The sequence below is a fragment of the Danio rerio genome, chromosome 17, assembly GCF_049306965.1.
Source record: "Danio rerio strain Tuebingen ecotype United States chromosome 17, GRCz12tu, whole genome shotgun sequence".
NCBI classification, from domain to species: Eukaryota; Metazoa; Chordata; class Actinopteri; order Cypriniformes; family Danionidae; genus Danio; species Danio rerio.
The window spans coordinates 48,161,549-48,188,124 of NC_133192.1; the positions used below are offsets into that span (position 1 = coordinate 48,161,549).

General features: G+C 46.2%; 1 protein-coding gene across 7 annotated transcripts in view; it reads right to left on the minus strand.

The window, feature by feature from the left end:
• The window catches only part of eml5 (EMAP like 5), a 247,950-nt gene that overhangs the window by 143,250 nt on the left and 78,124 nt on the right, over window positions 1-26,576 (minus strand). For all 7 annotated transcript variants that reach the window (XR_012392979.1, XR_012392978.1, XM_068214625.1 and 4 more), the window contains exons 4-5: window positions 25,259-25,327; window positions 6,300-6,485 (exon numbers count right to left, since the gene is read on the minus strand). Coding sequence is in view for 5 of the 7 variants with exons in the window: in XM_068214625.1 (XP_068070726.1) it covers window positions 6,300-6,485; window positions 25,259-25,327 (255 nt within the window). In the remaining 2 variants the exon portion in view is untranslated. The remainder of the gene's footprint in view (window positions 1-6,299; window positions 6,486-25,258; window positions 25,328-26,576) is intronic.

Sequence of the window (26,576 nt, forward strand, 5' to 3'; positions counted from 1 at the left end):
GGGGGAACTTCAGCACTATAAGTGGATTTGATTGTAAAATCCACGCATTGGGAGGATTCGGATCAGAAGCCGCTTGTCTGGAGAGTATTGAACGGGCCAATGAATGAAATTAATTGGCAGCGCAAGCTTGCGCAGGTGTGCGACATCTGCAATTATCTCAGCATATAAGCACACCTGAAGCCAGCAGACGCCATCCTTTTCGCTTCAGATCCTTTCTGAGTGAGTCGATGAGGGTTCCTCTTGCTGATCAGCACTTCAGAGCGAACGAGTGTGTCTCCCGGTCCAGAGTGGGTCTTCGCGGTGGCAGACGGTCGAGCTGGGTTACTCCCTTGCCTGCGGTTCTTTGGGTCCGGTCCTCCAGAGCGGTGCGTATAGTTGCAAACTTTCCTAAAAGAGCAACACAGTCGTGCAGCACGTCCTTTTCAGGATGGCGCTCCGACTGTGCGTTTCTGGATGCGGGGGTTTCCTGGCTCCGGATGATGGACACGATCACTGCATTGCATGTTTGGGGGTCCAGCATGTTAATGTCGTCATTGCGATGCCATGACCGTTGCACAGCTAAGATCGCGGCTAACTTTCGCAAGAGAGCGAGCCACCCCAGTTGCCTCCTGTTCTAAAAAAGCAGCGGGCGCTCGGGCAGATCTGAGGGTTTCAGCGGGAGATAATCCGCCGCCCACGGGCTCGCGGACCTCTCGCTCCTCACGGCGCTCCATCCAAGCTTCGGGTAGTGAGAGTGATCCGTCTAACCAGATGGTAGCTCTCACACTCGCTGACACCGGAGATCAGATGTCCTCCGCGGCATCGGAGGGTGGGCTTTCACTGTCCGACGAAGATCCGGACCCGCTCGCCCCCTCCGGGCAGGTGAGCGCTGTCAAATCGGATCCTGAAGCGGACATGTTAGCCGTGCTTTCCCGGGCTGCTTCGGCCGTGGGGTTGGAGATGGTTTATCCCCCAGCTCCGCGGCCGGACCGACTAGATGGGTGCTACGTAGAGGACCAGAAGGCGAAGCCTTCGAAGCCTCTCGTCCCCTTCTTCCCGGAAGTGCACAGTAGGCTCACGCAGTCTTGGAGGGCACCTTTCTCTGCCCGTGCTGCGTGTGCCTCCGCCCTCACCGCCCTTGACGGCGGAGCTGCCAGGGGGTATGAGGCGATCCCGTCAGTGGAGCGCGCTATCGCGGTCAATCTTTGTCCGCGCGGCGCCTCTACGTGGCGGGGTTTGCCCCGCCTCCCGTCCAAAGCCTGTAGGTTGTCTGCCTCCCTCGGAGCCAGAGCTTATAAGGCTGCGGGCCAGGCTGCTTCTGCTTTGCACGCGATGGCCACCTACCAGCGCTACCAAGCGCAGGCGCTGGCCGAGCTGCACGAGGGCGGGTCCAACCCAAGCTTATTACATGAGCTGTGCACCGCGACCGACTATGCTCTTCGGACTACTAAGTCCGCCGCGTGTGCGCTGGGGAGGACGATGTCCACACTTGTGGTTCAGGAACACCACCTCTGGCTAAACCTGGCCGATATGCGCGACGTTGACAAAGTTCGCTTTCTTGACTCGCCCATATCCCAGGCTGGCCTGTTCGGCGACACCGTCGGTGAATTCACCCAGGAATTCAAGGCGGTGAAAGAGCAGTCGGATGCGATGGGCAATGTCATCTATCGGCGTGGCCGTAAGCCCGCTCCGCCCGCCGAGCCATCCACCTCCGCTGTTCCTCGCCGAGGGCGCCCGCCAACGAGTGCTGCCCCGCCCCCGCCTGCGCCTCCGGCCAAGCGGGCGCGGCGTTCACCTCGAAAGTAGGCAGCCCCTCCTGCCCAGGGCGCCGTTAAGTCCGATAAACGGACCACGAAGCGTCCCTGAGACAGGCCATCCGGAGAAGAGGAAACTTGCTCTTTCCCCGCTGGAGGGTGGGGCCCTGATAACAACGGTACTTTTCAGTGCCACCAAAACATCAGTAAAAGAGTACTTTTTCCCTTCCCCGGATGTGACTGCACGAGTTCTGCCAGTCCGGGACGCGCTGCCTTCCGGCTCGCAGACTCTACGTGCTTCGCCAGTGGCTCACGAGCGCTGGGGGGACAGTCTCCCTTCCCTCAGCCCTCCAGCCCCCTCTCCGGAGTCAGGGTGCGGAGCCAGAGCGAATCGCTCTCCTCCAGCTCTTCCGCGGGACCCTCGTGCTTCCCGGATCAGCACACCCACTCCGCGCTGCCCCACCGCTGGTACGTCAGCGATTGTAGCGATGACTCCATTAGGAGGGCTCTGCCTGCCTGGTTAGCGCGGGCCAGCCCCTCGCGGTGGCTCATACGCACAATCAGACTCGGTTACGCGATTCAGTTCGCGAAACGGCCCCCAAGTTTACGGGCGTGTATTTTTCCAGGGTCAACCCCCTGTCCGCCCCTGTCTTGCGAGAGGAGATTGCTGCCCTCCTGGCGAAGGGTGCAATCGAGCCGGTTCCTCCAGCCGAGATGGAGAGTGGGTTTTACAGCCCATACTTCATCGTACCCAAAAAGAGCGGTGGGTCACGGCCAATCCTAGATCTGCGCGTTTTGAACCGCTGTCTGCACAGGCTGCCGTTCAGAATGCTCACGCAGAGGCGCATTCTCCAATGCGTTCGTCCTCGGGATTGGTTTGCAGCCATAGACCTGAAGGACGCGTATTTCCATGTCTCCATTCTTCCACGCCACCGCCAATTTCTGCGGTTTGCGTTCGAGGGTCGAGCGTGGCAGTACAAGGTCCTCCCCTTCGGGCTCTCTCTGTCTCCGCGAGTCTTCACCAAACTCGCGGAGGGTGCCCTAGCGCCCCTTCGGCTCGCGGGCATTCGCATACTCAATTATCTCGACGACTGGCTGATTTTAGCCCACTCGCGGGAGCAATTGATTATGCACAGGGACAAGGTGCTTCGGCATCTCCGCCTACTGGGGCTTCAGGTCAACCGAGAAAAGAGCAAACTCGCCCCCGTGCAGAGGATTTCTTTTCTCGGGATGGAGCTGGACTCGATCACCATGGTAGCGCACCTCTCCGAGGAACGCGCTCGCCTGTTGCTGAACTGTCTGAGGGAGCTCGACAGCAAACTAGTGGTCCCACTGAAGTTCTTTCAGAGGCTCCTGGGGCATATGGCATCCGCAGCCGCCGTCACGCCGCTCGGGTTGCTCCATATGAGACCACTTCAGCACTGGCTTCACGATCGGGTCCCCAGACGCGCATGGCACGCGGGCACACACCGGGTCTCGGTTACTGCGCTGTGTCGCCGCGCCCTCAGCCCTTGAAACGACCCCTCGTTCCTACAGGCCGGTGTGCCTCTAGGACAGGCGTCCAGCCATGTTGTTGTTTCAACAGACGCTTCCAACACGGGTTGGGGGGCCGTGTGTCGCGGGCATGCGGCTGCGGGCCTCTGGAAGGGTGCCCTGCTGCATTGGCATATCAATCGCCTAGAGCTGTTGGCAGTGTTCCTCGCTCTCCACCGCTTTTTACCGGTGCTGGAGCGGCAACACGTGCTGGTCAGGACGGACAGTATGGCGGCGGCGGCGTATATCAACCGCATGGGGGGTATGCGCTCTCGCCGCATGTCTCAGCTCGCCCGCCGTCTGCTCCTCTAGAGTCACCCGCGGCTGAAATCGATGCGCGCCATTCACGTCCCAGGCACGCTCAATCGTGCAGCCGATGCGCTCTCACGACAGCTGTTACGCCCTGGAGAATGGAGACTCCACCTCGAGTCTGTTCAGCTGATATGGGCGCGATTCGAGGAGGCCCAGATCGATCTGTTTGCTTCCCCCGAGAACGCTCACTGCCAGTTGTTTTTTTCCCTGACCGAGGGCTCTCTCGGCACGGATGCACTGGCCCACAGCTGGCCTCGGGGCATGCGCAAGTATGCGTTTCCCCCAGTGAGCCTGCTCGCGCAGTTTCTGTGCAAGGTCAGGGAGGACGAGGAACAGGTTCTGCTAGTTGCGCCCCTTTGGCCCAACCGGACCTGGATATCAGAGCTCTCACTCCTCGCGACGGCCCTCCCCTGGCGGATCCCTTTGAGAGAGGACCTACTCTCTCAGGGACAGGGCACCATCTGGCATCCTCGCCCTGATCTTTGGAACCTCCACGTGTGGTCCCTAGACGCGAGGAAGACTTAGGTAACCTACCGACTGCGGTGGTTAATACCATCACTCAGGCTAGAGCCCCCTCCACGAGGCGCGCCTACGCCCTGAAGTGGAGTCTATTCACTGAATGGTGCGTCTCTCGCAGAGAAGACCCCCGAAATTGCCAGATTAGTGTTGTGCTCTCTTTCCTTCAAGAGAAGTTGGACAGCAGGCTGTCGCCCTCCACTCTCAAGGTTTACGTGGCCGCCATCTCCGCTTATCATAGCGCGGTAGCTGGCGGCACCGTGGGAAAGCATAACCTGGTCATCCAGTTCTTTAGGGGTGCTAGGCGAATTAATCCATCTCGCCCCCCTCTCATGCCCTCTTGGGATCTCGCCCTCGTTCTCACGAGTCTGCGATCCGATCCCTTTGAGCCACTCGAATCAGTATCTCTAAGATTTCTGTCCCTGAAGACAGCTCTGCTGGTTGCGTTGGCCTCCATCAAGAGGGTCGGGGACCTGGAGGCATTTTCGGTCAGTGACTCGTGCCTGGAATTCGGGCCGGATTACTCTCACGTCATCCTGAGACCCCGCCCCGGTTATGTGCCCAAGGTTCCTACCACCCCCTTTAGAGATCAGGTAGTGAACCTGCAAGCGCTGCCACCGGAGGAGGCAGACCCAGCCCTTTCTTTACTTTGTCCAGTTCGCGCTCTGCGCATTTATGTGGACCGTACTCAGAATTTTAGATCATCTGAGCAGCTCTTTGTCTGTTATGGCGGTCGGCAGCAGGGAAGTGCCATATCGAAACAAAGATTATCCCACTGGATTGTGGATGCCATTTCACTCGCTTATTCGAGTCGAGGTCAGCCGTGTCCCCCGGGAGTTCGTGCACACTCCACTCGGAGCGTTGCATCCTCTTGGGCGCGTGCACGCGGCGCCTCTCTAACAGACATCTGTAGAGCTGCGGGCTGGGCGACACCCAACACATTTGCAAGGTTTTACAATCTGCGAGTGGAGCCGGTTTCCTCAAGGGTATTAGGTAACCCTTTGGTGATTGAGGAGACAACTCGGTAGGGTGTTGAAACACGCTTGCTGCGCCATTCTCCCTAACACGGAGGTACGTGCGCCTTTTTTATCTGTCAGTAAAGTTCCCCGTCAGGTGAGCCCTGCAGATTCCTCCGTGGCCCCCAGCACTGACTCAGCGGAGGAGTCACTTGCTGGCCCACTACGTTGTAGGTCTGCCCGCTGGTCAGCCCGCGTTTTGGGTATAGGTGCCTGCTATGCGTGATCCCCACTAGGCGATCCCATATGCTTATTCCGCCACGGTTAAGTCCCCCCCTGGGCGGACCCGTGTCTTCCCTCTCCGCTAACCACTCTTTTGCTATGCGTACTCCCCCTTTTTAGGGCTAGTCCATATGTAAATTCTGCCATCTATCCCCCCCTTGGGTAACGGATGGCCTCCGCAGCGTCCTCCCTATCGGGATTGCACGCTTCCCAACGTACTGTCGTATTTCCTAGAATTATCTAGATGCTCACGACTTCCCAAAAAATATATCTAAATCCGTAAAACTTCTGTTGAAGTAGGATAAATTAGGGCCAGGGACCGCGCCCCCCATGATGTGGGTGCGTCACGCTTGCTTGACTATCTCCTCATCGGGGGTGTTGGTAAGGTGCAGTCATTATGGCGCTTTCAATGGGCTCCCAATGCGTGGATTTTACAATCAAATCCACTTATAGTGCTGAAGTTCCCCCCGAAGGGGAACGTTCGAGGTTACTAAAGTAACCCTTCGTTCCCCGAGGAGGGGAACGGAAGCACTATACTCCGTCGCCATAATGACTGTCCCTTAGCTGTTTGAAAGTCTCTTCAGCTTAAAAGGATGGCGTCTGCTGGCTTCAGGTGTGCTTATATGCTGAGATAATTGCAGATGTCGCACACCTGCGCAAGCTTACGCTGCCAATTAATTTCATTCATTGGCCCGTTCAATACTCTCCAGACAAGCGGCTTCTGATCCGAGTCCTCCCAATGCGTGGATTTTACAATCAAACCCACTTATAGTGCTTCCGTTCCCCTCCTCGGGGAACGAAGGGTTACTTTAGTAACCTCGAACGTTTTCCATGTTAAAAATACCATCACAAAACCTTTATGGCAAGCAAATATCTTTATAAGTAATCCTCAGTTTAAAAATGTGTGTAAGCAGATATTTGTGTCACTCAGGACAGAGGTCATTGTGGAAAACAGTTGCTTACTTACCCCATGAGCCCCTTGAACTGTCCGGATTAGATTGATACCCTTCCAGACATAGATGTCTCCATTCAAGGCACCTGAATATGTGATCTCATCTCTCGCACAGGCTAGACAGAGGATAGTTTGAAGGTCTCCAGTCTTCCCAAATACTCCACGCTTGGGTGTCAAAGCGTTCCCACACAGACTCCAAAACTGAGGGCATAGAGAGACAGTAATAACATTTACGCAGGGAAACTTTAAAAATAATAGTTTTTTTTTTTTTTAACTGATACCATTAATCTGTTATAAACAACTGAACCCCTTCGGTTAATCCAGGGGTTCCCAAACTTTTCAGCCTGCGACCCCGACCCCCAAAATAACAATGCCAGTGACTCGTGACCCCCAATATCCTCTGAGGTGGTTATAAATACAGAAACCTTGCATGCAATGACGCAGACACACCAATTAAATTTGTGTCAGTGCTTTAAATGTGCCAGAAAGTATAACCTGATGTTATAAAATCAAAATGTATCTAACGCTATTGCTGCCTTTAATATAATGTAATTACCCCAGGGGTCGCAATCCAATAGAACTAGTAACTATAAGCTACTATAGTAACTATATAGTATATAGTAACTATAAACGACTATTTTTATTTTTAGTATAGTTATGGATAAAATATGTTAATTCTTATGGTTTAATAAAAATAAATTGATTTTTGGAAATCACCAGGCGACCCCTCTTCATTGCCCCGCGACCCCTCGGGGGGTCCCGACCCCCACTTTGAGAACCACTGGGTTAATCGACTATTATAAGCATCCTTAGAGTGTAGTTCTGTCTGGTTGGAATATTTTTTAATATAAAAATAGAAAATAGTTGTCTTTAGATGATTTTAAGACAATCACTCAGAAAATGGAGTGGTAATGAAAATAGTAGTTGTCTGAAGCGTAATGTGAAGTTTGTCCTGTAAAGTCTGTACTGCTGCTAATTTTGGCCAGGTCACTCATGTGAAAGAGAGATTTTAATCTCAGAGGGTTCTTTCTGCTTATTCATTCATTCATTATCTTGTTGGCTTAGTCCGTTTATTAATCCGGGGTCGCCACAGCGGAATGAACCAACAACTCATCCAGCACGTTTTTACGCAGCGGATGCCCTTCCAGCCCCAACCCATCTCTGGGAAACATACACACACACAAACACACACACACACACACACACACACACACACACAGGCTGACATACTAATGCTTACACTCGTTAAACACATCATTAAAATGCACAGGCACACACAGCACAGTCAGAACAAACTTGGAAAGCCTCAGCCAGTGCATAATAATTGGCTCATTGACTCTGATTCAGCTGTGTGTTTGTGTGTGTGTGCATGGATTTGTGCGTGTGTGACACCTCCAAGCTTTTTTCATGAGGTGAACTTTGGGTCAACTGTGTGCATTTGTGCATGACCTCAACCTCGTCCTCAACAGCCTCCTGCAAGAAAACCTGTAGTGGCCAGCTGAGCGGTGAAAAACCGTCAGATACTAATTTCTGTACTCACTGACAATCAAATATTGATTTCACATGTTATATTATTGTGAAGTTTAATTTTAGGTTATTAATACTCATGTTTTTTATTAAGACTAATACAATATTTAGTCATGAAGTTCAAAATTTATATCAATTTTATATCAACACAAAATTTAGCTTTAAATTAAAGGGGTGGTTCACTCAAAACTGAAAATCCTGTCATCGTTTTCGAACACAAAAGATGTTTTGAATAAAGCTGAAACTTGTATTTGATTGTCCTACAAGCAGTTACTGGTTTTCAGCTTTCTTCAAAATATCTTCTTTAGTGTTCAATAGAAGAAAGATAGTCATAAAGGTTTGAAATAGGGCTGAACAATATATTTTTTGAGCATTGATATCGCAATCTGCCATAGTAACATCGTGGGTTTCATTATTATTGATTAAAAGATAAAGATTTTATTACATTTTTTATTTATTCTTTTTTTAAACAATTAAGACAATGATATTTAACATTTGATTGTTACTAATGTTAGACTACCCCGTTGTTACTTGTTACTGTTAGACTCCCCAAAAAACATAAAGAACTGTTAATTTCTTGAATTTTGTTTGTAATTTATTATAAATTATGCAGATGCACTACATAGAAACGGTCTAGATCATCCCAGTCGATCTAAATTCATAAAATCTTTCAAAATAGAGTTAATCATTTCCATATTGCAATATACAGTTAGGTCTACAAATATTTGGACAAAGACACAATTCTAACATTTTTGGCTTTATTTACCAACACAATGGATTTGAAATGAAATGAAGATGTATTTTAACTGCAGACTGTCAGCTTTAATTTGAGGGTATTTACATACATATCAGGTGAACGCTGTAGGAATTAGTTTGTGTGTGCAAAATTCTGCTGTACTGCGATGTGAAAATGAGCGGGATTAAACAAGATAATTAGACATTAATCGATGAAAAGTGAGCGATTAGTCCATGTTTTTAATTCCTGTCCAGAGAGATGTTTTGACCTGTGCATTTGCGTGCATCTGAATGGAAGTCTATGGGGAGACAAGGGCAGTTTGGCCACAACTTTCCAACAGTTTGCATATGTGCCTCCCACTTGTTAAGGGTCCAAAAGTAATTAGACAATTGGCTTCTAAGGAACATTCTTTGGATGTAAATACCCTCAAATTAAAGCTGACAGTCTGCAGTTAAAGCACATCTTGTTTGTTTCATTTCAAATCCATTGTGTTGGTGTATAGAGCTAAAAATGTTAGAATTGTGTCGATGTCCAATTATTTATAGCCCAAACTGTATATAACAACAAAACATGATATTGCAATGTCAGATTTTTCCAATATCGTGCAGGATTAGTTTGAAAGCACTTTATGGTAAGTAAACTGTAAGTAAAATTTCCTTAATTTTCCCTGTGAACAATCTCTTCAAATGATTGAATGTAACACTGTGACCAAAAATATGTATTTTATGTAACTTTTTATGTAACTTAAATCTCACATCAAATTATTATATTTAATTATGACACAGAGGTTTCAGAAGACTAATAAAATACTGTATATACATATACTATTATTTAACCTGAAAAAGTGAGTACACTTACAAGCATACTTTTAGAAGTACTTATAGAAATATGCTTGTATGCTTATATAGACTGTATCTATAGTATGTACTACTTGAACTTCAGAGTGCTACTGAGACAAACCTGGAAATCCCAAAAGATTCCTGTAATCCTTAGCCTCAGCCAATTCAATCAGATTTTCCCTACAATAAAGTTCTAAAATATGAGTGGCATGGTGGTTAGCACTGTCACCTCACAGCAAGAAGGTCACTGGTTTGAGTCCTGGCTGAGTCAATTGGCATTTCTGTGTGGAGTTTGCATGTTCTCCCCATGGCTTCCTCCGGGTGCTCCGGTTTCCCCCACAGTCCAAAAACATGCGCTATAGGTGAATTGAATAGTAATGTATGAATGTGTGTGTGAATGTGTGGGTGTTTCCCAGTATGGGTGTTTACACTGTGTAAAACATATTCTGGAACAGATGGCGGTTCATTCCGCTGTGGTGACCTCTGATAAACCAGAGACTAAGAAAAATGAATGAATGAGGTTCTGAAATGTCAGCTTGGTGTGTCCCAGCCTTTACAGTGTGAGTATGGCGTTGTGTATGGAGTCATGTTCGTGCAGTCTACAATAGTATATTATTAAATTGGACATTGTGAGCCCAGGCTATAGACTCTCCAGATTTTTGAATCTCGCAGTTCCTTTGATTCATTCTTTATAAGAAATGTCATTGTTTCTATTGTTGTATTCTATTGTTATGGTTACTCATTGTTTTATTGATTGCCTCCACCTGCTCCTTGTATAGATCATTAGTTACATTGATTACTAATTTTCTTTAGTTCTTCTGTTCTTTGCATGGTGTCATTTGTGTTAAGGACATTTTTGTGAAAGTTCTCCTGATTTAGTTTAAAGGAACAGTTCCCCTCCGGGGGGAACTTCAGCACTATAAGTGGATTTGATTGTTAAAATCCACGTATTGGGAGGTTCGGTTCAGAAGCTACTCGTCTGAAAGAGTATTGAACGGGCCAATTAAGAATGAATTGGCAGCGCAAGCCTGCGCAGGTGAGCGGCATAAGCAATCAACTGAGTATATAAGCTCACCTGGCGCCAGCAGACGCTATCCTTTTCGCTTCAGAGCCTTTTCTGATCGAGCTTATGAGGGTTCCTCCTGCTGATCTACAGCCATTTCGAGAGAACGATTGTATCCCGGTCCAGAGCGAGTCCACGCAGCGGCAGACGGTCGAGCTGGGTATCTCCCTTGCCTGGCGTCCCTTTGGGTCCGGTCCTCCAAGAGCGGTGCGTATTGTTGCAATCCTAAAAGAGCAACACAGTCGTGCAGCACGTCCTTTTCAGGATGGCGCTCCGACTGTGCGTTTCTGGTTGCCGGGGTTTCCTGGCTCCGGATGATGGACACGATCACTGCATTACATGTTTGGGGATCCAGCATGTTAATGTGGTGCTCGGGGGCGGTTCATGTCGTCACTGCGATGCCATGACCGTTGCGCAGTTGAGATCGCGGTTAGCTTTCGTAAGAGAGCGAGCCACCCCAGTTGCCTCCTGCTCTGCAGCGGGCGCTCGGGCAGATCTGAGGGCTTCAGCGAGAGACAATCGCGGACCTCTCGCTCCTCCAAGTGCTCCATCCAAGCTTCGGGTACTGGGAGTGATCCGTCTAATCAGATGGTAGCTCTCACGCTCGCTGACACCGGAGATCAGATGTCCTCCGCGGCATCGGAGGGTGGGCTTTCATTGTCCGACGATGATCCGGACCCGCTCGCCCCCTCTGGGCAAGCGAGCGCCGTCAAAACGGATCCTGAAGCGGACATGTTGGCCGTGCTTTCTCGGGCTGCTTCGGCCGTCGGGTTGGAGATGGTTTATCCCCCAGCCCCGCGGGCGGACCGACTAGATGGGTGTTACGTAGAGGATCAGAAGGCGAAGCCTTCGAAGCCTCTCGTCCCCTTCTTCCCGGAAGGGCACAGTAGGCTCACGCAGTCCTGGAGGGCACCTTTCTCTGCCCGCGCTGCGTCCGCCTCCGCCCTCACCACCCTGGATGGTGGAGCTGCCAGGGGGTATGAGGTGATCCCGCAGGTGAAGCGCGCCATTGCGGTCAATCTTTGTCCGCGTGGCGCCCCCGCTTTGCGTGGTCCGCCCCGTCTCCCGTCCAAAGCCTGTAAGTTTTCTGCCTCCCTCGGAGCTAGAGCTTACAAGGCTGCGGGCCAGGCAGCTTCCGCCTTGCATGCGATGGCCACCTACCAGCGCTACCAAGCGCAGGCGCTGGCCGAGCTGCACGAGGGTGGGTTTAACCCAGGCTTGTTACACGAGCTGCGTGCGGCGACCGACTATGCTCTCCGGACCACTAAGTCCGCCGCCTGCGCACTGGGGAGGACGATGTCCACACTTGTGGTCCAGGAACGCCACCTCTGGCTAAACCTGGCAGATATGCGCGATGTCGACAAAGTTCGCTTTCTTGACGCGCCCATATCCCAGGCTGGCCTGTTCGGCGACACCGTCGGTGAATTCACCCAGGAGTTCAAGGCGGTGAAGGAGCAGTCGGATGCGATGGGCAAAGTCATCTATCGGTGGGGCCGTAAGCCCGCTCCATCCCCGGCCGAGCCATCCACCTCCGCTGCTCCTTGCCGAGGGCACCCGCCAACGGCCGATGCCCCGCCCCCGCCTCCGGCGAAGCGAGCGTGTCGAGCACGCCGAAAGCCGGTAGCCCCTCCTGCCCAGGGCGCCGCTAAGTCCGGTAAACGGACCGCGAAGCGTCCCTGAGACAGGCCATCCGGAGAAGAGGAGACTTGCTCTTTCCCCGCTGGAGGGCGGGGCCAAAAATCCAACGGTACTTTTCAGTGCCACCAAAGTTTTGATCAAAGAGCATTTTCTCCCTTCCCCGGATGTGACAGCTCAAGCCCCGCCAGTCTGGGACGCGCTGCCTCTCAGCTCGCAGGGCTTGCATGCTCCGACAGCAGCTCTCGGGCGCTGGGGGGACGGTCTCCCTTCTCCCAGCCCCCAAGCCCCCTCTCAGGAGTCAGGGTGCGGAGCCAGAGCGAAACGCTCTCCTCCAGCTCTTCTGTGGGACCCTCGCGCTCCCCGGATCAGCACACCCGCTCCTCGCTGCCCCTCCGCGGGTACGTCAACGATTGCTGCGATGATGTCATTAGCGAGGGCTCTGCCTGCCTGGTTAGCGCGGGCCAGCCCCTCGCGGTGGCTCATACGCACGATCAGACTCGGCTACGAACTACAGTTCTCCAAACGGCCTCCCAGGTTTACGGGTGTGTATTTCACCAGGGTCAAACCCCTGTCCACCCCTGTCTTGCGAGAGGAGATTGCTGCCCTCCTGGCGAAGGGTGCAATCGAGCCGGTACCTCCAGCCGAGATGGAGAGCGGGTTTTACAGCCCGTACTTCATCGTACCCAAAAAGAGCGGTGGGTCACGGCCAATCCTAGATCTGCGCGTTTTGAATCGCTGCCTTCACAAGCTGTCGTTCAGAATTCTTACGCAGAGGCGCATCCTCCGATACGTTCGTCCTCAGGATTGGTTTGCAGCCATAGACCTGAAGGACGCGTATTTTCATGTCTCCATTCTTCCACGCCACCGTCAGTTTCTGCGGTTTGCGTTCGAAGGTCGAGCATGGCAGTACAAGGTCCTCCCCTTCGGGCTCTCTCTGTCTCCGCGGGTCTTCACCAAACTCGCGGAGGGTGCCCTAGCGCCTCTGCGGCTTGCGGGCATCCGCGTACTCAATTATCTCAATGACTGGCTGATTTTAGCCCACTCTCGGGAGCAATTGACTGCGCACAGAGACGAGGTGCTCCGGCATCTCCGCCTATTGGGGTTGCAGGTCAACTGGGAAAAGAGCAAACTCGCCCCGGTGCAGAGGATCTCTTTTCTCGGGATGGAGCTGGACTTGGTCACCATGGTAGCGCGCCTCTCCGGAGAGCGCGCTCGCCTGCTGCTGAACTGTCTGAGGGAGCTCGACAGCAAGTTAGTGGTCCCACTGAAATATTTTCAGAGGCTCCTGGGGCATATGGCTTCCGCTGCGGCTGTCACGCCGCTCGGATTGCTCCATATGAGACCACTTCAGCACTGGCTTCAAGATCGAGTTCCGAGACGCGCATGGCATGCGGGCACACACCGAGTCTCTGTTACTGCGCTGTGTCGCCGCACCCTCAGCCCCTGGAACGACCCCTCGTTCCTGCAGGCCTCTGGGACAGGCGTCCAGTCATGTTGTTGTTTCGACAGATGCTTCCAGCACAGGCTGGGGAGCCGTGTGTCGCGGGCATGCAGCTGCGGGCCTGTGGGTAGGTGCCCAGCTGCATTGGCACATCAATCGCCTAGAGCTGTTGGCAGTGTTCCTTGCTCTCCGCCGTTTTTCTCCGGCGGCGTATATCAACCGCATGGGGGGTATGCGCTCTCGCCGCATGTCTCAGCTCGCCCGCCGTCTGCTCCTCTGGAGTCAACCGCGGCTGAAGTCGCTGCGCGCCATTCACATTCCAGGTATGCTCAACCGTGCAGCCGATGTGCTCTCACGGCAGCAGATTCACTCTGGAGAATGGAGACTCCACCTCGAGTCTGTCCAGCTGATATGGGCGCGATTCGGGGAGGCCCAGATCGATCTGTTTGCTTCCCCCGAGAACGCTCATTGCCAGTTGTTTTATTCCCTGACCGAGGGCTCTCTCGGGACGGATGCACTGGCCCACAGCTGGCCTCGGGGCGTACGCAAGTATGCGTTTCCCCCAGTGAGCCTGATCGCGCAGTTAATGTGCAAGGTCAGGGAGGACGAGGAGCAGGTTTTGTTAGTTGCGCCCCTCTGGCCCAACCGAACCTGGATATCAGAGCTCTCCCTCCTCGCGACGGCCCTCCCTTGGCAGATCCCTTTGAGAGAGGACCTACTTTCTCAGGGACAAGGCACCGTCTGGCACCCTCGTCCCGATCTCTGGAACCTCCACGTGTGGTCCATAGACGCGAGGAAGACTTAGGTAACCTGCCGCCCGCGGTGGTTGATACCATCACTCAGGCTAGAGCCCCCTCCACGAGGCGCGCCTGCGCCCTGAAGTGGAGTCTATTCACTGAGTGGTGTGTCTCTCGCAGAGAAGACCCCCGATCTTGCCAGATCAGTGTTGTGCTCTCTTTCCTTCAAGAGAAGCTGGACAGCAGGCTGTCGCCCTCCACTCTCAAGGTTTACGTTGCTGCCATCTCCGCTCACCATGACGCGGTGGCTGGCGGCACCGTGGGAAAGCATAACCTCATCATCCGGTTCCTCAGAGGCGCTAGGCGAATTAATCCAACTCGCCCCCCTCTCACGCCCTCTTGGGATCTCGCCCTCGTTCTCACGAGCCTGCGATTTGATCCCTTCGAGCCACTCGATACAGTATCTTTAAGATTTCTGTCCCTGAAGACAGCTCTGCTGGTCGCGTTGGCCTCCATTAAGAGGGTCGGGGACCTGGAGGCATTTTCGGTCAGTGACTCGTGCCTGGAATTCGGGCCGGGATTTTCTCACGTTATTCTGAGACCCCGCCCGGGTTATGTGCCCAAAGTTCCTACCACTCCTTTTAGAGATCAGGTAGTAACCTGCAAGCGCTGCCCCCGGAGGAGGCAGACCCAGCCCTGTCTTTACTTTGTCCAGTTCGCGCTCTGCACATTTATGTGGACCGTACTCAGAACTTTAGATCTTCTGAGCAGCTCTTTGTCTGTTATGGCGGACGGCAGCAGGGAAGTGCCGTGTCTAAACAACGTTTATCCCACTGGATTGTGGAGGCCATTTCATGTGCTTATTTGAGCAGAGGCCAGCCGCGCCCCCCAGGAGTGCATGCGCACTCCACTCGGAGCGTTGCATCCTCTTGGGCGTGTGCGCGTGGCGCTTCTTTAACAGACATTTGTAGAGCTGCGGGCTGGGCGACACCCAACACATTTGCAAGATTTTATAATCTGCGAGTGGAGCCGGTTTCCTCAAGGGTGTTAGGTACCTTTGGTGATTGAGGTAACAACTCGGTAGGTGTTGTACACGCTTGCGGTGCCTTTTTTCCCTAACACGGAGAGATGTGCACCCTCCTGTCTGTCAGTAAAGTTCCCCATTCGGTGAGCTCTGCAGATTCCTCCGAGGCCCCCAGCACTGACTCAGCGGAGGAGTCACTTGCTGGCCCATTACGTAGTAGGTCTGCCTGCTGGTCAGCCCGCGTTTTGGGTATAGGTGCCTGCTATGGCCGATCCCCGCTGGTGATCCCCATATGCTTTTTCCGCCACGGTTAAGTTCCCCCCCTGGGCGGACCCGTGCTTTCCCTATCTGCTAACCACCTTTTTATGCGCACTCCCCCTTTTCAGGGTTAGTCCATATGTAATTCCATTTGTTTCCCCCTATTGGGTGCGGATGGTCTCCGCAGCGTCCTCCCTACTGGGATGGCACGCTTCCCAACGTACTGTCGTATATTCCTAGAATTATCTAGACGCTAGCGACTCCCAAAAAAGATACCTATTCCGTAAAACTTCTTTTGAAGTGGGATAAGTTAGGGCCAAGGGCACGTTGGAGGACCACGCCTCTCATGATCTGGGTGCGTCACGCTTGCCTGACCGCTCTCTCATGGTGGGTGTTGGTAAGGTGCAGTCATTGTGGCGCTTTCAATGGGCTCCCAATACGTGGATTTTAACAATCAAATCCACTTATAGTGCTGAAGTTCCCCCCGAAGGGGAACGTTCGAGGTTACTAAAGTAACCCTTCGTTCCCCGAAGAGGGGAACGGAAGCACTATACTTCGTCGCCATAATGACTGTCCCTTAGCTGTTAAAAGTCTCTTCAGCTTAAAAAGGATAGCGTCTGCTGGCGCCAGGTGAGCTTATATACTCAGTTGATTGCTTATGCCGCTCACCTGCGCAGGCTTGCGCTGCCAATTCATTCTTAATTGGCCCGTTCAATACTCTTTCAGACGAGTAGCTTCTGAACCGAACCTCCCAATACGTGGATTTTAACAATCAAATCCACTTATAGTGCTTCCGTTCCCCTCCTCGGGGAACGAAGGGTTACTTTAGTAACCTCGAACGTTCTGCAAATTAGACCCCATTCACCTTTCTTTGTCTGCATGCCTGGTCTGTTCAAGTTCGAGTTTATTTATCTATAAAGTACACTTAAAAACAGTCAAAAGACTGCCCAAAGTGCTGTACATAAGTTAAAGTAAAATAAAAAGACAGAATATAAAAACATAAAGTGGCAGTGGGTGGCGCAGAGGGTAGCACTGTCGCCTCTCAGCAAGAAGGTCACTGGTTCGAGTCTCGGCTGGGTCAGTTGGCATTTCTGTGTGGAGTTTGCATGTTCTCCCTTAGTTCGCGTGGGCTCCGGTATCTCCCACAGTCCAAAGACATGTGCTATACAGTTGGTAAATTAGTGGGTAAGCTAAATTGTCAGTAGTGTATGTGTGTGAATGAGAGTATATAGGTGTTTCCCAGTGAGGGGTAGCGGCTGGACGGGCATCTGCTGTGTAAAACATTTGCTGGATAAGTTGGTGGTACATTCCACTGTGGCGACCACTGATGAATAAAGCGATGGCAGCCATATTGTGCCAGACTGTACACCACACACTAGCTGATTGGTGGAAAGTTGACAGAGTGATGAAGTCAATTATGATATGGGTATGGTTAGGAGGTAATGATGGACAGAGGCCAATGGGCAAATTTGGCCAGGATGCTGGGGTTAAACCCCTACTCTTTTTCAAAGGACATCCATGGATTTAACAATCACACAGGCAGGTTTAACTAACACCACTTCAGACAGCAACCTAGCTTTCCCATGTGGACTCCCATCCAGGTATTGACCAGGCTCAGCCCTGCTTAGCTTCAGTGGGCGACCATGTGAGAGCTAGCTGTCTATATGTATTTAGTAAAGTAAAAATACTAATACAGCACTAAAATGTACTTAAGGGGGAGTAAAAGTACAAAATTTTAAAACTTAGAAACCTACAATTTGTGTAAAACAAAAACTACTCAGTTACAGTCAATGGAGTATTTGTAATGTGTTACTTTACACCACTGTTAATTAAGTAAATCTGGGTGTCATCATTATAAAAATGGAAAGACACCCAATGACTTCTTAGAACGGCCCCTGGATGGTCAGATTTGAAGATTTTTTTAAATACTGTATTTTTTGTTTATGACCACATGCTCAATACAAAACATTTTTTTTTTCTCAAAGGTTAATTTATACAATTACAGTTCAATAAAAGCACTTGCATGCTAAAATTCTAATTAACAAGAAGACTAAAGCTTTGTCACCATTTATTAAAATCACAGCTGCAAGTTTTAAACATACTGTACATTTAGCAGGATTTTTGTCTATTCAATCCAGGATATCTGGCAAAAAGCTGACTGAAAAAGAATGAAAAGATGAAAAAGCAGTCGTTGGCCCATTAGCAACCTTGCGCTGGGGCAGACGGTGCGGTTCCAGACAGCCAGGCTGCATTACGTCAGGGACATTCAGAGCCATTGTGAATCACAGGCTCCTGTGTTTCTGCAGGTCTGTGCTCTGGTAAAGCTTTAATATAATCAACATGAGTCAGTGCTATTCATCTGCCAAGGCTCCATTAGAGGCAGCCTGTCTTCATCCTGAGGCACGTCTTTTTTTTTTTTTTTCTACGGGGAAAAACCTCCTCCTGCTCATGTGTGCAAGACTTCCAGAATCAGGCACATGTAGACTAATCAAACAGCTTTAAAGTCACCGAGACAGCTATAATTAGCATACTGCGAGAAAAGGAAAAGGATAATTAGTCCAGGGTGGCCCACTACACCTTAATCTAGTTACATCTAATTGTGTGGTGTGCAGCTCCTGTCACATATCCCATTTCTAAACCACTGTTGTGATGGCCATGTTGTAAATATGGTGATTTTGTGGAGCCCTGTGGGTGAAGCTGTGATTATGCTGTGTGTAGTGGGAGGCAGTGAGTGGGATTCTTTGAGCAGACGGCCTTGGTTTGCTCCAGTCAAACCATACAGGCTCATCATGAGACTTTTGTGCATGTATGCAGTTAAGAGGATTGAGACAAGCCTGTGGGGTCTGAAAGAAAACCTCAGGAAATTTGTCAAAAGCCTTTATGTATGTGTGCACACTGACTACGGATCGATATCCAATTCATTCTACCATTTAAGTTGTGTAGGTAAACCTCTATACCCAAGCATCAGGAGTCACACTAGCAACTAGGGGCTTTGAAGGATGTCTTTGTTTTCCTTGTTAGTGCATTACCTCTAAAAGACAATTCATTTATTCTATGTTGGGTTCATGCGGTTGGTCCAGAGTAGCGAATACCCTTCGCCATACCCTGATTAACACCTCTCAAAAAATGGCAACACATTGTGACTATGTAGAGCACAGTGGCGCTGAGAGAGCTGTGGAAATGAAGAAAGGCCAGTGGCAGGAGTGTTTAACAGGTCTTGAGTCCTGCAGAGGAACTCCAGTTGAATACTTTTTAAATTATTTTATGATTAAAGATTTTTGGAATGACTTTTTAAGTTGGAAAGAAAATATTAAGTTGCATAACAATGTCTTTAAAGATTCTGCGCAAATTTATAAATTATAAGCCAAGTTGCTAGCCTATAACTGAGCCTAAAATGGGACAGATATGTTGGTGTGTCACGACTGCAATAAAATTGATAAACCCATGAATGATAACGTTTTAGGCTTGCTGTCACGTGTGAGTCAAAATAGGCCAAACTTACATGGCCCACACATCAATTAATAACATCTGGGACAAACCTTACATTTTGTATGTGGCCCAAATATTGTGTGTCACCTTGAAGACAGTGCCATCTCTGCCAAACCAGGGCCATGTTTGGCCCACATGCTGTATGCCAGTGCCGGATGGATGCCTGCTGTGACAGACTTATGCTAAATCTGGGCCAGAATTCTTTGCTATCTGGGTTGTTTCTTTGTTATGACAACCCCTGTCGTTTGCTGAATACTGTGTGCCTGCATTGATCTGACACCCAATTAAATCCCATCACATGCTATGCTCGTCTTTGCTACAGGTACTGTCTCTGTTTTTCCAGATTTATAACCATGTCCTCTGGATACTATTGAATTAGCTAAAAAGAACATTGGAGTAATGCCAATCTTTGCACATGTGCAGTAGCTACAGCACACTGAAAAATCAAGTTTTCCACTTAAATAGTTTAAGCACCAATAATAATGGAACAGGTCACCTCAGATTTTGTTGCTGATTTAAAATATGTAATTAAATTGTTTGGCAAGTGGTTTTCGAGATTTCAGAATTCTTCAGGATTAATCATTTAAAACTTTGGTCTTGCATGATCTGCCTGGAGGCATTGAAAATATGGCAAGTGAATAGACTTTGCTTGAAAGAGACTTTGGCTTTACTTAGCATCACTCCCAATAACTGCCAACTTTGTTTGTTTGCACATGGTTTATGTGTATATTTTGAAAAATATTTTTGTATGTTTTATATTTGTTTGATTATTTTTACTTTCTTTATAAGGGAGATTTGCAACATACAAATTTCATTGTATGTTCTATGTACTAGGGTATTTATAGTGTGCACATGATAATGTATCTCTCAAATCCTTACACCTCTGTTCAGGTCAAGCTCTGTTTTTTACTGGTAGTTTAATCTGACAGTCTTAGGACCCTATCATACACCTGGCGCAATGTGGCGCAAGACGCAGCACAATAGTCTTTTGCTAGTTTAAATAGCAAATGCATTTGTGCTCAAATGTGCACCCATAGGCATTCAGGTCTAAAAAGGAAGGCGTTCTGAGGCGCATTGCTGGCGCATTGCTTTTTTGAGAAACTATAATAGATTTTTCAACAGACTAAAATAAACCCGGTCTAAAGACGAGCGCAGAGTTGCGCCTCGCTTACACACTGCTTAACACAAGATGAAATACATATGAAAAAATAAAATATTAAGGATATATATAGGACATAATAAGAATATATATAGGATATAAATATGAAGGATTAAAATATTACAAAACATTATTTTCTAGTCTACATAAACATGAAAAACCACTTCTTTTATGCCTTTTCATCTCGGGAGGCTATTATTATTAGCAGAATTATTTATTATATCCATATTGATATTTGTTTTACTAAAACAAGCTTAGATTTGCCCACCTGCAGGTTTTAGACCATATGGGGCACAGCATGTGTTTTAGGATTTAACTCAGGTTTTTGAACACACTTCGTTATTATTGTTCATTTATTCGTTTGCTGGAAATTAGAACTGAATTTAGAAATGGTTTTGAAACAAATATTTGCGCTTAACAAACTAAATTAATTATTTATAGGCTAATTGATGTCTGTGCGTAAAGGTTTCCCCATTCACGAAAGCGAAAGTGAAAGAAGATCAATTATCTCTCATTCTCGCTCTGTTTAACTGTTTTCTGTTAAAAAAAAACTGTTAACTGTTAGCCTGGGAAATGCTCAGTTTTTCCACCTACACTTACTTTACGTCATGTAAATAGCAAATGTGCTTATGGCGCGACGCAAGGCTTTAAAAGGGAGATTCTGATTGGTTTATTCTCAAAACACACCTATAACTCATTAAGAAAATAAACTCAAACCTTTTAGACCATGCGCCACGGCGCAAAGCGGATTTTCCCATCCTTAAATTAGCAAATATGGATTCTGACACGCCCTGAATGCGTTTGCGCCCTGCGCTTTCCGTTTTGCGCATGGACCGTCAAAATAGAGCCCTTAATCTTACTTGAAGTACATTTTTTTTCATGGATGTGTTCTGTTGTTGCTGCTCATGCCTGATCTCACATCGGGCACCATGTGTGTCTACTGTAAATGTTCCAAATCAGTCACTTGTGTGGTTTAATTTCAGTTAATATACTCGTGTGTGTGTGTGTGTGTGTGTGTGTGCGTGCGTGCGTGCGTGCGTGCGTGCGTGCGTGCGTGCGTGCGTGCGTGCGTGCGTGCGTGCGTGCGTACGTGCGTGTGTGTGTGTGTGTGTGTGTGTGTGTGTGTGTGTGTAGTATAGAGAGTATGCCCAGTATCTTAATTGAAGAACATCTTTAGCTGGCTTTGAAGAAAATATAGAACCACACAAAATGTAGCTTTTCATCTGGCACCAGAGAGTTTCAGTTTCTCTGGGGCTCTCTCAAAGAGAAACAGAAAGAGAGCAAGAGAGAGGGTGAAACGGGGGATTACAGCAAACTAAATCTCTGGTATGCTTTGAGTGCATAATCGCTGAGTGAGCACAGGCCCGGGGAGCAGATGTCACAAAGACGCAGAAATTATGTGGGACAACTGCTACACTAACCTAACTATATGTAGAGGTGGCTCAAAATGGACATATAGTAAGATAAAACACTGACACAGCAAGAGATATGGGGAAGAACAGGAGACAGTCATGAGAGAGAAATAAAGTGAAAGAGAGAGAGAAAAATGAAGATTAAAAGGTATATAGCCCATGAGGATTGTGGATTACTTCATGACAAGAGCGTAAAGCCTAAGCTTTATGCTAAGCAATGAAAGAGAAAGAAATCTAGCAATTGAAACACTGTGCATTGTGCAGTGATTTACTTCTTTAATGTGGAAATGATAAAACCTCAAGGACACCTATGATGAAAATTTACTTTTCTAGAACTGTGTTTAGGTATGGTGTGCCTACAGTCATATTGGTGCGATTAAAAGGCAATACATTTGTTTTTTTAATTTCTGATGTTAAAATAGGATCCAAATCCCCCCCCCCCCCCCCCCCCACCCCCCACCCCCATTTTTAGGCCCACAGCCCACAGGTCTCCCCAGCCACTAAATTGATTGACAGCCGCCTATTAACATGTTTCCGTAGTAATGTGCATAATCATATCAACAAGACAGAAGATCTGTTCAGCTCACTGCAATCATCAATCATCATCAAATGTGATGAAGAATGATTTTTACAAGTTTAAAACCATTTTTTTTTTCTAAATAAATTCTACTTTATAAAACATGATGTTTTAAATGAAACTTCCATCTTTCCTACATCATGACTACAACATAACGCAGGGTGGGCATGTGTGCTCCAATGCTTTTCTCAATACTGGAAGTTGAGTGAGTGATAATTTGCATATTATTAAACAGTTTACGGCCTTGTTGGACAATTGGACATGCTACAACTATAGCACAAGGCTATCAAAGTTTGCTGAAATCAAATGAATAACTAGGGATGCCGGCTTTCAGACCAGACAAGAATAACCCATTCATTTCAATAGCTTGTAATTTGTGATTTGCGATTTTTTTAAAGTATCACAAATTTTCACTTTGTGTATATTCTGTTCATGCACACATATACTTATCTATGCATGAACCACACATGCTCTCAGGAAAAAGTCCACTCAACTAACATGCTGACAGGACATTTCTATGTAGTATATTTGTCGTGCTGCTTACACTAGCTATTGTGTTGTCATGGCAACGCTGATAAAATGATGCCTCTTGACTTTTCAATATAAGTGAGTATGGTTTAAGTGACAGAGTTAAGTTACAGATTTAATGTTTTTGCATTTAAATTTACTTAAATCGAATAATAAATAATTATATAAAATCATTTGGTTTCCCAAACCGTCACTGGATTGGTAACTTTAATAAAATACAAACTTGTACCTAAATGATGCCTAATGATACCTAAAAGGTACATATTAATATCTATACATTTTATTTCTAATTTAAAAGATGCAAATCATACATTGATCATCACGGGGTCAATTTTTTGGTTAATGTTAGTTTGTATATTTAATTGTATGTTTTTATTTAAATTACATCTAATTTATTTATAAAACTCATTTAAGTTTTCAGTGTTTTGTGGGATATTTATTGTATTCTGACCAGTCTATCACTTTTTTATTTGCTTGCTTATTTAACAGGGACAACAATTTGACATTGTTAAACAAATACAACCGATTAAAGCTAATTTGCAACCCTCGTCCCTGGTTATGCTTTACATTAAAAAAAATTAAGAAATTTAAAATTAAAATTAAAAAATAAACAAACAAAAAAAAAAACACAATACAACAAATACATCTATCTGCATACTAAAGAGAAATGTAAACCTGACCAACCATTAAGATTAACAATTAATGTTTACATTGCTGTAAAGATTTCAACCATTCTTTTCTTCTGTTCTGATTGTAATTTTAAAACAACAGGCATGGCATTCAATAAATGTAAACCTTTCATTGAAAAGGATGACTGGTTATCCATAGTGGTTTTGCATATGCGGATTCTACAATTCCCTCTTAATGCCCCTCTTTGCCCCATCACTGCTGAATTTATATCAACTCACAGACTACTTTAGGGGTAAGACCATGTATACACATAAACAAGGTTTTTAAAATATGAAACATCTAAACCTACCAAGTTATATTTTTTAAGGATTTGACAATGATGCCATTTTATTGGTTTCTGATGCTTTATTTTTAAAGTCTGTTTGTAAAGTGACATGACAGGCTTAACAACTGACTGAGTAGCTTGACCCCAGATTTTTGCACAATAAGATATATGTGATAATATCATAGCATGCACAAACATTTGCGCTACTTTAAGAGATTTAAATGGTCTTATCATGCATATCATTCTGGCCTACAGTATTCTCTGATTAGCTATTTCAGAGGTTACTGTACACCAAACTATACAAACTATGCAGCTAATTTTACTTTACTTTTAGGCTATATGTAGAAACAAACACATTTTTTTATAAGAAAAGTGTCTTGTGAACACTTATGATGTCCACTGGTGCTCTACATGTGCCGTTTTTTCCTTGCATTGACTAATTAGTATGATTATGCATTCACAATGGTATGAACCATTATAGGGGAATCAAATGGATGTGTTATCTATTATTTTAATTATTAATATTATAATTTAAGATGCAGATTAGAGCAAACTATTTCTCACTATTTAAATAACTGATGCCCCCATACATTTTGTTGTGACGTCTTTCAGGGGGAATCAAGCATTACCCCCCAACCCACCCTGTAATCCGCACCCTACTAATATTTATCTTTGAGTTAGTATGGACCAATGTTTATCTTTTATAAGGTGCTGTCCCAATTACAGCTTTCTGTGTGTGTATACATAATCTTCAATAGTTTGCTTTTATGAATCACTGTATGTGTGATCTTCTCTTTATATGAGACATGTATGCAGGTGGTAGACAGCAAAGCAGTGTTCAAAAAAGAGCTTCTGTCTCCAGAGAGAACAATCGTGATGGCTTCACCACACTGGAACTCGCTCTGAACACAATTTCAATCATCTGACAGTAAAAAGAGCAGGAGCCAGCGCTGTACTTCAACAGTATGAATCACCAATTTAAAAAGAAATGCAACAATTCCTTTCATCTAAAAAGTGTATTTTGAAGGAGTCCTAATCCACAAACACTTCTGAAAGGATCCTCAAGTTTCTCAGAGAAATGAAGAGGGAAAGAGGAGATGTTTTCGTGACTCACTATTTGTCCCAGTTCTGCTTTATGAGATGATTCAGTCTTTGAGCTCCACTCTGGGCTTTGATTAAGTGACAGTAAAAGGAAAACTGTGTGTTCAATAATGAAAGGCTTCTGAGAAAGTAAAGCTAACATGAGATGGACTATTTACTCCCCTTGGACACAGTAAATAACAAACTAGAGCAAATTATTTCAAAGAAAAGCCTTTAATTTTCTAATGAAACTGTAATCGCTTGCTCTTCCTCAGAAATGAAGGTCATCGTTTAATGTTAACTAATATTCATTTCAAATAGCTTCTGGCAAGTGACATTTACACATCTCTGTTCTGGTATGCATATCGCACAGAAATTCCTGTATGACACAGAAATGTATTCAGAAACTATATAAATAAATTTGCACTGACTTTTGTGAGTTAATAGATCGATACAAACCCATCTGATGTTATAAAAGAAAAAGAGAATAGGAAAAAGCAGAATCCTGTACCTTGATATGTTTGACTCCACAGCTCACTAGCTTGCTTTGCTGATACAGGTCCCATGATATGTCAAATATCTTTATAAAAAAGAGAAAGAAAAGTACATTATGATGTATTATATCATAAAGAATTTTCCAAATCTATTAATGCATGTCAGAATTATATGGCCCCTTTGATTTTTTTTTTCCTTTTTCTTTTCTAAATATTTTCCAAATGATGTTAACCTGGGCAAGGGAATTGCTAATATTTCTGACTTCAACTGTTTGTCTCTTTCAAGTTCTTCTGGGAATTGTTTTTGCTAATTAAAAGTGTGTATATGATAGTTGAAATTAAAACAATGAACCAGATTTTGATTCAGAACCATTAAGAAAAACATTTTCAAAACATTTCAAAAACAATAATGAAAACATTTTAAACTATATTGTTTACATAATTTATGGTTGCATTTCATTTAACCATATGTTAGTCATATTAAATGTTTAGTTTAGGTTTATATGTTGATGTTATGTTGTTATGTTGATAACAATTTACCATAAGTTTGCTTTAATTAATGTTAGCTAATTCACTAACATAAACAATGAACAACAACATTTATTAGATTTTATTCATATTTTTTAACATTAGAGAAGAAATATACAGTCTTTTATCATTAGTTCATGTTAACTCATGTTGCATTAGCTAATATTAACAAGCATGAATTTGGATTTTAATAATGCATTAGTAAATGTTGAAGTATGATTAATAAATGTAGTACAGGCATTGTTCATTATAAGTTTATGTGACTAAATACATTACTTAACATTAGCCAATGCAACCTTACAGAGTACAGATTCTTATGCTGCAAGGTTTATATAACTTTAACATTGCAAAAAGCACATTAACCCTCTAAGTACGAAACTTAACTGGATCTTTCTCCTTTTCTAAAAGAATAAATGAAGGATGTTGCATATACTCCCTTAAACAAGTCTGTTATAACCATTTAGTGCTGACAAGTCATGGTCAGATGCAGCTTTACAGAAAATAATAGATTAAACAGATAAAAAAATTGGTAAAAAAAAAAAAAAAAAAAAAGACTGGCAATTCAATTTGGATACATTGCAAACGATGGAAGAATTATTCAACATGCCTCAAAAAATCAAAAAGTTTAAATTAATTTTGATGTATGAAATGTATCTTCCTCTGCTTATAAACCCGTAAACTAACACTTTCACTTATTTCATGTGATCGGCCAGATTAGTGAGTACAGATCGAGTCATAAAATGTGATTATAGTAACAAGACACTACAAATAAAATATTTAATCAATTGATTCAACTTCACTCTGATT